At 43.1% G+C, this 15,394-nt stretch overlaps 1 protein-coding gene across 2 annotated transcripts in view; it reads right to left on the bottom strand.

Moving 5' to 3' along the window:
* The window catches only part of TP53BP2 (tumor protein p53 binding protein 2), a 65,966-nt gene that overhangs the window by 22,029 nt on the left and 28,543 nt on the right, over nucleotides 1-15,394 (bottom strand). For both annotated transcript variants that reach the window (XM_056132501.1, XM_056132507.1), the window contains exons 2-4: nucleotides 14,329-14,476; nucleotides 8,069-8,182; nucleotides 2,281-2,363 (exon numbers count right to left, since the gene is read on the bottom strand). In XM_056132501.1, coding sequence (XP_055988476.1) covers nucleotides 2,281-2,363; nucleotides 8,069-8,182; nucleotides 14,329-14,476 — 345 coding nt within the window. The remainder of the gene's footprint in view (nucleotides 1-2,280; nucleotides 2,364-8,068; nucleotides 8,183-14,328; nucleotides 14,477-15,394) is intronic.

Raw genomic sequence — 15,394 nt, 5'->3', positions numbered from 1 at the left:
TTATTAGCCATTAGAGAAATACAAGTAAAATCACAATGTAGTAACACTATCTATATTCTAGATAAACAAAACAAAAAGGATTGAACTAATATATTAAATTTTGGAAAAGTTGTGGAAAACAAACTCTCCGGTGGTAATGTAAAATAATTTGGAAATATCCCTTTGGGTTGGAGCAATAGCACAGTGTTTGCCTTGCATGCAGCGCCAACATGGCCAACCCGAGTTGGCTCCGTCCCTCTCAGAGAGCCCGGCAAGCTATCGAGAGTATGGAGCCCACACGGTAAAGCCTGGCAAGCTACCCGTGACGTATTCGATATACCAAACACAGTAACAAGTCTCACAATGTTACTGGGCCCGCTCCAGAAAATCGATGAACAACGGGAGGATAGTGACAGTGATCCCTTTGGAAATAAATAATAAAAAAATATTATTTCTCAAAAAATTTAGAAGCTTCTCAAAAAATTAATATATACACCTTGTATCTCAAATATTCCACTACTGTGCATTGTACTCAAGAGAAATTCTAGCATATATCTTCAAAAAAATTGTCCAAATATTCATACCAGTTTAACATGAGGTGCTCCAAACTATAACAATCCAAATGTCCATGAACAGTTGAGTGGATAAACAAATTCTGATACACCCACACAATAAATGTCTCTCAGCAATAAAAAATTAGGTTTGGGGCTAGAGCGAGAGCACAGCGGGTAGGGCATTTGCCTTGCACGCAGCCAACCAGATTCGATTCTCAGCATCCCATATGGTCCCCTGAGCATCGCCAGGAGTAATTCCTGAATGCAGAGCCAGGAGTGAACCCTGTGCATTGCTGGTTGTAACCCAAAATGCAAAAAAAAAAAAAAGTTGGAGTGATAGTACAGTGGGTAAGGTGTCTGCCTTGCACACAGCCAACCGGGTTTGATCTCCTGTATCCCAGATAGTCCCCAGGCACAGAGCCAGGAGTGAGCCCTGAGCACTGCTGGGTGTGGCTCCCCCCAAAAACTTAGGTACTGGTAATACATATAACAAGATATGTGAATCTCAACATTATTATGTGGTACGTAGTGGTTAGCAGAGCTGCTTCCCAAAATAATTATGCTGAGTGCATTTAGACAAAAATATTAAGTGATACCATTTATATAGATCCTGAAAAATATAACTAATTTATGCTGAGAGAAAGTAGACCAGTTCGAGGATCCCTGAACTGGTTGGAGGTTGGAGGTAAGGTGAAAAGAATCATTATGAAACACTGAGTTGAGGGGTATTCTCATGTTCTTGATGCTGGTGACAGTTTCATGAAATATACATATGTCAAACTTTACGGGGTTCGTTAAATATGTGCAGTTTACGACAATCACACTTCCGAAAGTTTTTTGAAAAAAAATTGATAACATTGTGTGTTTCCATCCAATTAATGGCTAAGACCATTTCCATCCAGTCTTTCCTATCTACAAGATCAAAGAAAAGAAACAGGAAGAGTTTGAAGAATGGCACAGTAAGAGCAAAGGGTACTTTTGATAAGCCAGATTATAATAAAAATCTGTTGAAGACTGGAGAAAGGCAAATTTGCTAACCCCTAAGTGTAAAAATTCTAAGTCTGAGCCAGAGTGAAAGTACAACAGGTAGTATCTTTGCCTGTACATGGCTGACCTGGGTTTGATCCCTGGCACCCTACAAAGTTCCCCTAGCCTTACCAGAAGTGATCTGTAAGTACAGAGGCAGGAATAAGCCTGAGCACCAGCGGGGGTAGCACATACTCCACAAAAAAAAAAAAAATTGTAAGTTTTAATAATAGCAAGAGCATGACTATGTAATTTTCAATTTTTCTTAAAGCAATTACAACAAATAAATTGGTCATCCCCCCAAAAAATATTTCCTTAAACTTGTTCAACCTTTCTTCTGTTCTGAATCCCTTATACTTATTCAACATTTAAGTTTGTTCAATAACTAGCCAAGTGGAGATCATTAAAAAAAAAAAATTAGTTTCTGGGGCCGGAGCAATAGTACAATGGATAAGGTACTTGCCTTGTACTAGGCTGACTTGGGTTCAATCTCCAGCATCCCACATGGTCCCAAGTGTGTGCAGTAGTGAACCCTAAGCACAGAGCCAGTAGTCACCCCTGAGCACCACCAAGTGTGGCACACACACAGAAATTAGCTTCTGTAAAATGTTAAGCTTTTTTAAAAAAAGGCTAATAATTCACTGAATAACAAAGTAGTAATGAATGAGTTGTAAAAAGTATCACTGTCACACCAACAGCACAGGTGAAAATGCTTACTTACCCCATTCTCCTTTCTTCTCTGTTCACCAGGTACTTTTACACCATTTCTTTTTAAACTTGGATCCTGAGACCTTGGTCCACTAACTATAAACAGAAAATTAAAAAGACATACATTATGACAAGTGAATAGACAATGGAAATATTCACACTTGAGTGCTTTGTGTGTGAGTGTGTATGCACACACGTGTGTAAGCTCAAGCACATGCTATGCATTCAATCCAGGATCTCACACATACACAGCATGTATGTATGAGCCACATCCACTGGTCCCTGTTATGGAATTTTGATCCTCTAAGTTGCGAGCATAATTACAACTAAATATTTTCCTGTGAAAGTGGAGGTAAAGTCTCGTAATTTCACCTGTGTGGGAAAACCAATAACTTAAAACAATGAATGATTAGCATTAAAAAATAATCCACGCTAATTATTCCCAAAGAAAACTCCGTAATTCTGATACCAAAAGAGGAAAAATGAACAAAATTAATACCCTTCTGATGATGAGTAATTCATACCAGGTGCCTATAGTTGTTCCTCCTAGTTCTCAATTTAGCTTGGCTACTTATTAATGAAATCAGATTAATTCAAAGAAATAAATTAGGGGCTGGAGTGACAGAACAGTGAGTAGGATGCCGGCCTTAAGCACACCTGACTCAGGTTTGATCCCAGCACCTCATAGGTCCTGAGCCTGCCAGGACTGATCCCTGAGTGCAGAGCCATGAATAAGCCCTGATCACCTTTGCGTGTGGACCCAAAATAAAACAAAAAGAAATTAAAATTAAATCAATCCATCCTTATGCTCAAGAGTGTAACCTGTAGAGAAAGGGAGTAACTGAAGACAGCACAAACAGTATTTTGAATATCTGAATTATTGAAAACATTTTGTGCTAATTCATAAGTACTAAAAAGTACTTTCCATGTATTTAAGTAAAAAAAAAAATCCATTTTCTTAGTTTAGGAAAATAGAAACAATGGGTATTCCTCATTTCTGTCTAAAAAAAACTTCAGGTTAAAATATTTGGGTCTCACAGAACTACCCAACACATCATAAAGAGAAGAGAGTCTTAAAACTTACACATCGGGAGCCAGAGATATAGTACAGAAGGTAGGCGTTTGCCTCGCACATGGCCCACCCAAGTTCAATCTCCGGCATCCCATGAGGTCCCCTGAGCCGAGGAGGAGTGATTACTGAGCACAGAGCCAGGAGTTTACCCCTGAATATGACTAGGCATGACCCCAAAAACAAAATAAAATAATTAATTAAATAAAACATACATCTGTAAGAACACAAACGGTATCAACAGCTAAAAGATAGTGGATGGTTAGAGGGATGGGTACTCGATCATTGTATAACTGAAACCCAAGCACAAAAATTTGTAAGTCTACAACTGTACCTCATGTTGTTTCACTAACAAAAATTAAAAAAAAAAAATTTTTAAACAAATAAATTAAAATTTAAAAAAAAAAAAAGACAGTGAATTCCTGGACTTCCCAGGTAGGAGAATCAGGACGCTGTTCCCTAAGCTATTTCAGACTCAGGGACCAGGGAGCTAACGTAGGCAGCTGGGATACAGCAGTCTTGCCTGGGCAAGGACTGGAGTTCCATCCCTGGCACTGCATGACCCGACACCCAGTCCCCCAGCCCTGCAGAGTGCTGGTTCTGGAGGCTCCCAGCACGGCTATGTCTGGTGGCCAAACATCGCTGGAAGCAGTTCCTGGGTCCCTTAGGCTGTTTGGGAGGCCCCTTCCCCAACATTTCAGGTGACCAATCCTCGAGTAAGCCCTAAGAAGCTCTAGACATGGCACCTAAGTACAGTACATAAATCAGAATTTATTTGTGGGGTCAGGGAGAGAGTTCAGGGATGAAGGTACGCGCCTTTCACTCTCACGGCCTCTGCTCATTCCCCCGCTGTGTGGCAAAGGCAGCACCACATCCTCAGGGCCTCGCACTGGGCCCAGCGTTCTGGGCCAAGAACCACCAGCAGCTGGTGCCTGGGTACACACCGCCCTCCCACGTTTACTGATTAAACTTCCTGAGAGTCGAGGATAGAGGAGGAGCCAGTTCTTCTCCTCCCCCACCTAGACGGGACCCTGAGATGCCGCCCATAAATGCCCCTCCACTCACACTTATTAAGCTCCTTAACACAAACGAATCTCGGAATCTCTTGGCAGAAATCTCTCCAAACCTATTTATTAAAATTTTAGAATTCCAAGATCGCACAGCTGCAACTATTCATAACCAGCAGTAGAAAACAAATTGTCTCATGTTGCCTTTTCGGCAGGTCTGAGTATTGATGGAAAATTCCAAATAATAATGGTGAGACTGGTATTAAAATATTGAATGTCATCAAAGTACAGAGAGTAATGTGGAAATTATATGCCACACAGGCAGGGGTAGGGGTGGGATGGGGGTATACTGGGATTTTTGGATGGGTGTCTGATCATTGTATGACCGAGACTCAAACACAAAAGCTTTGTAACTGTTCTCACGTGATTCAATAAATAAATTTAAAAAATAAATAAATAAAGTTCCTGTGAGGGGTCTGGCACTGCTGAGTGGTGGTGTGGTCCCCAGCACGGTACCACCCATGGTAAAATTCATGTGGGGCTCCCAGCACCAAACTGTCAATGGCCACAGGCCACCTTAGCACGTGGAAGCCTTATGTGCGACCTTCTGGTAGGGACCACAATTAGCACATGGGCATCAAACGTCACTGGGTAACCCACACTGACCGCCATGACCAGCAAGAACGCAAGCACTGCCTCTGAGTGTGTAACCTCTGGTCAGCATCAGGACCAACCTGTGACCTCCCCACCTCCACCCCATCGGGCACCGCGGCTCAGTGTGGGAATACCAGAACCCAAACGTGCTGTCCAGCCCCCTTATCACAGTGACAACAATAGAGGGAAAGGAGAAGAATCAATCTTTTCTTTCCTTTTTTTTTTAAGTCTTAAAATTTCTTTGGAATCAAATGTCCATTGTTCCTCTCTTGAACTTAGCACAAATTCCCATGCTAATAAATCAGTGTCTGTCCTTAACTTTATCTTTAAAATACTGCTCAATTCTCGGGAGGAAGTGCTCTGGTCATCTATCACAATGTTTCTGAAAAAGAATAAAAATGTATCACTTCAGAAGAACTGCTTTCTGGGGCCAGAGCAATAGTACAGCAGGTAGGGTGTTTGCCTTCCACACAGCTTACTAGAGTTGAATCCCCAGCACCCATATGGTCCCTCCACCCACCGAGCACCCCCAGAAGTGATCACTGGGTGCAGAGCCAGGAGTAAGCCCTGAGAACTGTTAGGTGTAGCCCAAAAAAATCAAACAAATAGCAACAACAACAACAACAACAACTGCACTGCATTGCATTATCCTCCCGTTGTTCATCGATTTGCTCAACTGGGCCCAGTAACGTTTCCATTGTGAGACTTGTTGTTACTGTGTTTGGCATATTGAATACATCACGGTTAGCTTGCCAGGCTTTGTGTGCGGGCGAGATACTCTCAGTAGCTTGCTGGGCTCTCCGAGAGGGGCAGAGGAATCAAACTCAGGTTGGCCAAGTCGGCCACATGCAAGGCAAACAGCCTACCCGCTGTACTATCGCTCCAGCCCAACAAAACAAATTAAAAAACTAACTGCATATACATTCTGAGTCACAGTTCCTAGTTAAACTGGAGGGAAAAACAAAACAAAACAGGTAAGTCTCCTAAAGTGTAATCTAAAATTCTGTAAAAATGTTTACTACCACCTTAATGGAAATTAAAAAGCAATTCAGTTTTATCCCAATTTAAACACTAAAGTGGCACTGGTGTTTTGCAACAATGTAAAAACTGCTCCATTATCTTTCAGATGATATTTCTCACATTACAGACAAAGCGAAACAGAGGTATTCTACTATTGAGAGACTACTGAATAATTCACCCATTGCTATGCAGGAAGATACTTGAACTGGGAGAAGAACTTCAGGTAAAATTCAACATATTTATCAGAAGAGGCTACCTGCAGTGATACGTGTAAATAAACAACATAAAATCAGATACAAATGCCAACTTTAAAATACAGTAAATAAATAAATAAAATACAGTAAAGGCAGCTTAGGGACAAAGAGTAGGGGCGTATTTAAAATAAAGAAGCAGACCCAGAGGTACTGAACAGACGTGGAAGTCAGCCCAGCTGAGAAAGAGGATGCGGTTCCATTCCTGGCCAGGCCTCTAGGCCTATGGCCTCTGACCAGTCACCTGACCCAGAGCATTAGCAGTTCTCATCAGCAGAGTGGAATAGGAACACCTGATCCATTCTGAAGTCCCCAGGCTATCTGACTGTATTCAATTCTATTAAGTCAGACGGAATAAACTCTAATTTCTGAACACCCTCCAGACTTGTGTTAAAGCAGTGAAGATAAAATTTATTATGACAGCATCTCAAACTTAACACGGTGTTTATATTCATAGTCCCCAAAGCTTTATGTTAGAGGTACAAACCCTCGATTTTCCATTCTGAAAGGCCCAACAGTTTTCAAAAGACCTTGTAAATCTGCTTCCATCAGTAACTTCCCACAAAGAATAAAGCTTCCTGAACGACAAGTTTGCAGGAGCTTGTTCTCCACGCTCTCATTAGTTCTCAAAGGCCTCCGGGTCACAGGGACAGAGACTGCTACAGTTCATCTTTATTCCAGCTCATGCACAGCCTGGGACCACATCCCCTACAAGTGCCCGACCCCTGACATCTTAAAGTCAAATGTTTTACTATCATTTCCTCTCACCTTCCCTGTCCACTAAACCTAAGACCCATGGTCCTTTACCCCTGGGCACTGTTTTATTCCTCATCTTCATTTGTTCCTCATCTGTGTTCAATGTCATTTGCCAATATATCCTCTTTTCTTCTACCCCACTGACTTTCCACTGAATTGATGAGGCCAAACCCCAACCTTGCATCAATCCTACCTTCTTTCCCCCTTTACAACCTACTGGGCTCCTGGGCACTGCTGGAGGAAAACCACCCATGTTCTCCTGGTCTCTCATCTCTACCGGGTCTTCAGGGTGCCAGCAAGCAGGCTACTTAGGAGGGCAGGTCTCTTGGCCCCACCACAGCTCCAACTGCTGGCACATATCCACCATCATTTTCAGATGCCTTTGTCTCCTGCCTCGAATCAAATAAGTGCTCTGGGGTGAGAAGCCCCTCAATTCGCTCTCACAGTGACCGCCAGCTGCAGTTTTCTCCCTGTTACAAGGGAAGAGGATTCCCTCCTTGGCCTCAAATCTCCTCACCAGGGCAGTGGAAGTGAGCACTCTCTCTCAAAGACACGCCATCCAACCTTTCCACCCTTGCTTGGACATCACCAGCTTGCTCTGTTGACAACTTCCCACTTGATAGCTTTTAAAACTATCATTAGGACTGGAGTGATAATATAGCAGGTAGGGCGTTTGCCTTGCACACAGCCAACCTGGGTTCAATCCCTGGCACCCATATTATCCCACAAGCACTGCCAGTACTGATCACTGAGAGCCAGGAGTAATCCCTGAGCACTGCCAGGTGTAGCCCCCAAACAAAGCAATAACAAAAACAAAACTCCCAGAGTCCAAGAAGACAAGATCAAACCAAATATTTATCCAGCAGCCCCCCAAATTGGCGCTTGTACAGGGAAGAGCAGCCTCTCTTTACTGTGTCCATTTCCTGCCCTTTCAATCACCCCCTCAAATCATCCGACCCCCAACACAAGACCCCTCTCCCAAAGCTACTGGAACACACAGAATCGAAGTTCAGATGGGTACCGTGACTCAGAGGAGATGCTTACCCATGTCCCTGCCGGGTGGGCGCTCGTGACGGAGAAAGAAACGAACATCACTCCTCTGACTTCCGAATCGCTGAAGAACATCGAACATGCGCTCATTATCAGCCACTGGTCGCTCTTGCAGAAAAAAAAAAAAGAGAAAACCCATTCAGTCAACACAACCATTGACAATTCCTGTTTCTGCACACTATACATTAGCAACATAGGAAATACCATCTTGCAAACATTTTTTCATTAACAGAACTCAAAGAAATATCACACATTTCCCACTTATATTATCAGTATCAAACCAAGGAAAAGTGCTGAGGGAAAAAGCAAAGCATCTCAGTTTCTGCAGCCCATCTTATAAAATGGTCTCTGAAGTTCTGTCTAATGCTAATGTTTCTATGAATGTCTACGTTCACAGGTGGAAATTTTTAATTTCTAAGTAGCATGCTATTATTTTCTATTAGGTAAATTTTTCATTTGAATGCTTAAAATTATGCTACAGGGGCAGAGAGGCAGTGCAGTGGGTAGACACTTGCCTTGGTTTGATCCCCAACACCCCAAATGGTCCCCTGAGCACCACTTTGGAGTGATTTCTGAGTGCAGAGCAAACAGTAATCCTGAGCATTGCCAAACGTGACCCAAAAACCAAAACAAAACACAAATATATTACAAAATCAGATATTTGAGTCCTTTTATTTTACTTTTTTTGCTTTTGGGGTTACTCCTGGCGATGCTCAGGGGTTATTCCTGGCTCTGTATTCAGGAATTACTCCTGGCGATGCTCAGGGGACCGTACGCAATGGGGGGACTGAACCTGGTCAAGCACGGGTAAGGCAAATGCCCTACTTGCTATACTATCACTCTGGTCCCTTGAATCCTTTTTAGGAAATGATTTACTATAATGAGACAGATTTTCTTGACTCTTCTTTCAGTATGTCAGTCCTGAGGACTTCCGTGTAACAAGAAAAGCATCAGTCCTAAGGACTGAGTAACAAGAAAAGCACAGCTAATATCCCAAGAAACAAAAGCTTTAGGAGTAACTATATATCCTCAGCTTTTCTTAAGAAAATTTCAAGTCACAAGGGATCTACAAATAAAACCCAAAACTCATCAGTTAAAATAAAATTTATTCCAGTAATGCCAAGACAGTTTTTAAACTGGTGAACACTGAAAGAGTCAACTCCCTCACCCCACCCTACACAAAGCATATACACCCAATACTTCTATTTAAAAAGCTGAGGTGGGGCCAGAGCAATAGTACAACTGGTAAGGTGCTCACCTTGCACTCGGCCGACAGGGTTTGATTTCCAGTATCCCATATGGTCCCCCTAGCACCCGTGAAGAGCCAGGAGTAACCCCTGAGCATTTCTGGGTGTGACTCAAAACAAAATAAATAAATAAATGTCGAAAGGTGAAATCCCCAAGTTCTAAGGCCAAAGAGAGAACTCAAGAAAAAGAAATAATTTCCAATTCATGCTAAAATGAGCCTTCAGGAGCTGAGTCCTGATGGTCTATAAGCAAAGATCATACTGCACACGCTGGAAAAGAATCCAAAGCTTCCCCCAAGCCCCCTACTAACACCTGTCTCCGGTTCACACCCAGAAGCTTTTGCATGCACCATCCCAGCACTAACAATGGTCCCACGCCCCACTGCTTCTGCAAAGTGGACACACAACTAACTACCTATTACAGCTGTGACAGTTTCAGCAACACCCATGACTATTTCTTGGATTACAGTCATGTGCTAAGAACTACACTTGATTGTGAGTTACAGAGAGGTGAAAGTTACTTGTTTTCCATAGTCACTAAGCAAACAAATGAGTAGGGAAGTGGAGATAGCGAATAAAAATGACTCACTTAAAAAGAATGTTGGTTAAAAAAATAATGGGAATGAAAAAGTAACAGAAAAGAAAGCAGGTATTTTAAAAATAAGTCACCTTCAACAATTTGCAATTAAAAAACTATGGGGAGGGTTTCTGAAAACAGAGAGCTAGTACCTACTGAGAACTAACATTAAATGTGTCAGAGCATATGCGAAGTCCCCTTCAAATATTATCTCCTAGAATCCTTACACAGGTTTCTGAGCTAGCACACCCGGTGCTCAGGAATCACGCCTGGCGGCCCAGGGAACCATATGGGGTGCCAGGGATGGTGCCAGGGTTAGAACTAGGATTGTTCAGGTACTGAACAAACACTTTAAACCTTGCGCTTATCTCTTTGGTCGCTAGGTCAGAGGTTTTTTAAGGGCCTACGAATCAAAAGAAAAGAGGCAGAAGCTAAAAGAAACTAGAGAAAAAGTTACAAATAAACAAATCTCAATGAAAAGCAATCCACAAACTTTTAATATGGGTGACCTCAGTTACCAGTTTGGTAATAAATAAATAAATATTTACATAATTATTTATAGAGCTAAAGAGACAGTAGAGAGGTGATGGCATTTGCCTTGAATGCAGCCCATCCGAGATCTGTCCTCAGTACCATATACTTGCATCACCAGGAATGCACACCAAGTGTTGCCAAAAACAAATGGATAATACTTTAGAATGAACAATTTATTAATATTGAATAATGGGTAATGATAAATACTTAAAAATAACTGGTAAAAATAAGAACACACATGCACACACATATACACATTTATATAGATATACAGCTTTTTTTTGAGAAGACTAGCAAATCTATATTACATTTTAAAAATATGTGAACCTTTAACCAAACAACTCCATTTCTAGGTGGCTCTCTAAATACATGCAGATTCTGTAGCCAGAGAAACAGTACAGGGGTTTAAGCACCTACCACAGACCCAGTCCAATCATGTCACCACATATGTTCCCCTGAGCAGTGCCACGAGTGATCCCTGAGCACAGAGCCAGGAACAGCATCTGAACTACTGGTCCAAACGTTCCCCCACCCCAAAGCCAAATAAATATATTCTAAGTGAGAGCAGCAGGGTGGGCTTGGAGAAGAAACTTCCCTTCTAGCTATATTATGTATTCTCCAAAACAAAACGTGCTATGCAAAAATAACACATTTGGGTTATTAATAAAAATATATGAAAGAAAATCCTTTCAATATCATCATCACAGAGTAAAAGTTACAGAACACAACTGAGCAATCCCCCAGAGAGGAAAGGGAACAGGAAGACCCAACGGTTCTGATGGAAGAAAGGACAGGTGCACATGCAGAGAAGCTAGGATTCATCCAGAGGAAGGAAATGGGAAGATTATAGTGGATGGTTCAACTATTCCAGTCAAGCAGAAATAAGGTATCCTGCTGAACACAAGTAAACTACCAGAGGCTACAGCTCATTAAATCAGAGCAAATATTCATTGAAGCCCTATTAGATACCAGGCACACTTCCTGAGTTACGGAGCTACAGCAGTAAGCAAGATAAGCTAAATCTCTACTCTAAACTTACATTATAATTCATGTGTTTGGGCTGCAGGAATTACAAGAGGCAATAAACTAACAAACCAGAGGTTCCCAAACCTATGTAACCTAAAGCTTCCCTTTAGGAGGGGGGAAAAGCACTCAGCGCCCCTCTCTCCCTGAAATCTAACCCTCATTAAGCAAACCAAAACTATCCCCCCAATTGCATCCAAGGCTCACCTACTTTGGAAAACATGATAATAAACGCACAAAATCATAATGACATGTGTTAAGCAAAGGATTCAAAGAGAAAGATAATAAGAGAATGTCATGCTAACTTTAGCAAGCTCAGGAAAAGTCTGTCCACAAAGGTGAAATTTTACCTGAAACCTAAATAACTAGAAGGAACCAGCAGTGACAAAATCTGGAGGAACACATTAGGAACACAGTGGGACAAGGAACACCAATTACTCTCAGGCAGAAGGCAGCTTCGTTTATTAAGGAATAAAAGTAAAAATATATGAGGGAACAAAGCAGAAAATGGTACCAGAGGACAGCAAAGACAACAAGCTCCTACCAAAGACTTCACAGTGTAAGATCAAAAGTTTGGATTTAGGGACTGGAGAGACAGGACAGTGGGTAGGGCACTTCCCTGGCATGTGACCAACTTGGGTTCGATCCCCAGCACTGCAAATGGCCCCTCAAGTTCCACCAGGGTAAGTCAGTCCTGAGCACAGAGCCAGGAGTAACCCCTGAGCATCGCCAGGTGTGGCCCAAAAACCAAAAAAAAAAAAAAGGTTTAGTTTAGTTCTCTTTAGAGGGGCCAGAGAATGCTCAACAAACTGAAGCACGTGCTTTGCCACAAGGTCCCATGAGCACTGCTGGGGGTGATGCCCAAACACATAACTGGATGCCCATGCGCAGCCAAGGGTAGTCCCCAAAACAAACAAAACTGTTTCTAAGTAGAAGGCCAGTAAGGAATCGAAGAAGGAGATTCAAACTGTCAACTTTCCACTTAAAAACAAAACGAAACAAAAAAGCTCAAAGCTGTAGCTTTGAGCTGAAGCAGGGCAGGGAATTTGCCCTGCACACAGCTAACCCAGGTTCAATCCTCAGCATCCCATAGGGTCCCCTGAGCCCTGCCAGGAGAAATTCCTGAGTGCAGAGCCAGAAGTAAAGTCCAGAACACCACCAGGTGTGGCCCAAAAACAAACCAAAAGAAAAGCTCAAAGCTTCCCTTTTAAAAACAAATTTTTTTGAGTCACAGACACCCGTATATGGAGAATCATGCAGAGCGAGGGACTGAACCCAGGACTGCCACATGGAAAGCAGGAAGCATGGACTCCAGTCCTCTGAGTCATCTCCATGACCCTTGCTTGGGGCATTTATTTTTTTCCTTTCTTGTTTGTGGGGCCACAACTGACTGTACTCAGGGAATATTCCCAGAAGCGCTTTCAGGCATCTATGCAATCTATGCAGTGCCGAGAACTGAACCCAAGGCCACACACGGAAGGTAGTGCTGCTCTACCACTGAGCCACATTCTCGGCTCTCACTAAGGTTCTAGCATGCAAAAGGTTTGCTCTATCTCCTGTGTAGAAAAAAGAGAACCAAGCAATCCGGGAATATACAGAAGACCTTTATGACACTCAACTGGAAGAAAAGCAGCCAGAGAGGAGTAAGAGAGAGTGTGCCGAAGTGTGTGCTCCAAAGTGAATGCTCTGGGGGAAGTCAGATGTCAGGGATGGTGGGACCCCAGTCACCAGTATTTAATTTCTGCTGGGTCTGGGAGAAAAGAAAGGGAAACTGTGGGAGTCCACCACGGCTATGTAGAAATGGGGCAGAAATTATAAAGCTCACTCCCCACCTACAGACTAAGGGTGCAAAAGAAAGCAGCCCATCCCATTTTAGAGCTCCAAACATTATAATGAGGGACTGACGTCCAGACGATAAAAATGCCTTTCTTTTCATCACTGAATCTGTCAGACATCATCTCTCAAACCACAAAGCTCCCCCAATAACCACACACCCAACATAGAAAATCTTACAGCAAAATAGACTGTCTCCAGGCTTTCTAATGAAGGGAAACTTAAGCACAGGAAACAGACTTTGTAAAAGCTGGGAATGTCAGTCAGTGGTAGAGGACATGGGTTTAATCCCTGGTGCAATAACAATAACTTTTTTGGTGGGGCAGCTGGAGCTCAAACCCAGGCCTCACACATGCAAGGCATGCACTCGACCACGGGGTCACATCCCGGGCCCTGAGACACAAACTTTTGAGAATCAGCATACAGTTGATCAAAATATGTACAAAGCTTCCAGGTGGTATAACGACCACCTGTCCTTCAATATCAATCCGGTGATATCTTCACTATCCTCACAAAAATGAAAATAGCAAAAACAGCTCTGGATGGACGTGCTTTTTTTTTCTGTTTTGGTTTGGTTTGGCTTGTACGGCTGTAGTATTCTCAGCAGTGCGTGGGGGGCAAGAGGTGCCAGGCACTGAACTCGAGGCCTCAGAAGCCAGGCCAGGTTCTGCTGCTTGAGCCACTTCCCTGGCCCTTTTCCACTGATAGCACAGCAGTAGGGCATTTGCCTTGCACATAGACAGCCCGTCCGAGCCAGGTTTGATTCCTCCACCCCTCTCAGAGAGCCCAGCAAGCTACCGAGAGTATCTCGACCGCACAGCAAAGCCTGGCAAGCTACCCGTGACATATTCGATATGCAAAATATAGTAACAACAAGTCTCAAAATGGAGACGTTACTGGGCCTGCTTGAGCAAATCCATAAACCATGGGAGGACAGCGTTTGTTTGTCTTCTGGAGAAAGCTGAGCATCACACACTGTCACGTTGAACAGCCTAGTACAATATAATAGAGTGAGACGAAGACACGAGGATGCCCCATACCTGAGCCGCACCACACTTCAGCCAAATGGCACTCGTTCTCCCCGGGCTCTTTGCACAAGTCCACCACGTCTCTGCACAGCGTTCCCGGGGTGACTGGGACTTCGGTGAAGTGCTGCTCGTTATTGCTGAGGTACACAGTCAGAAACATCTGAGGGCCAAGAGCAGAACAGGAGAGTTAGCAGCACTGACCCTGCGGAGAGCTTCCGCCCCTTCTGAGGCTGAACTTCCTTTCCACAACATCCAGCCAAACGTACAACAGAATAGGATGGTTGCCCCACTCCACCCCAGCAAAACTGGGGAAGGATTCAGAGCTCTACCAAGACCTGCCCCTCCGCCCTACCCACCTCCGCCCCCCCCACACCCCCCCACGCACAAAGCAGTACCAGTAAAATCCGTGAAAACTCTTGGGATACAACCAGAGCAGCTCATACAAAGTAATTTCATTTTATTTTGTTAACTTTCTACTAAATACTTAGGTAGCATCAATGTGCCAGGCCCATACTACAAATAGGTCTTCCCACCAATCTCATACAGGTGACTACGGGATGTCACACAGATTCTAATTAACCCAGGACTTCTTTTTGGAAAGATACAAAGAACATATTCATGATGCAGTGGAGGAAAGAATGTGAAAAAGGACACAAAAGATGGAAATCTAATATATATACCATGAGTATATTTATTTAATCACATATATTTCAGGGGGCTAGAGAGACAGTCAGGAATTTGCCTTGCCCCCAGCTGACCCGGGTCCCCAGCACTCCACATGGTCCCCTGGTACCACCAGGAGTGATACCAGAGCTCAGAGCCTGAAGTAAGGCCTGAGCGACACCAGGTATGGCCCCAAAATATACGTTTAAATCAACTTAAATGCCAACTTCCAAGCTATAAAGTTAAGTAAAACTGATTGGCTGTTATGCTAAATTTGATCTCAGTTGTATATAAATATTTAAGGTTACAAAGGATTGAAATATAACACTCATTAACTATCTTTCTTAAAAAGTGCCAGTCCTTCTTTCGAAGAAAGCAATACTCGCCATAGCCATGCCTCCTGACCCTGTGCCAA

The sequence above is a fragment of the Sorex fumeus genome, unplaced genomic scaffold (genome assembly GCF_029834395.1).
Source record: "Sorex fumeus unplaced genomic scaffold, SorFum_2.1 ptg000007l, whole genome shotgun sequence".
NCBI lineage: Eukaryota > Metazoa > Chordata > Mammalia > Eulipotyphla > Soricidae > Sorex > Sorex fumeus.
The sequence above is the reverse complement of the archived record's forward strand: the minus strand, read 5'-3'. Positions and strand labels throughout refer to the sequence as shown.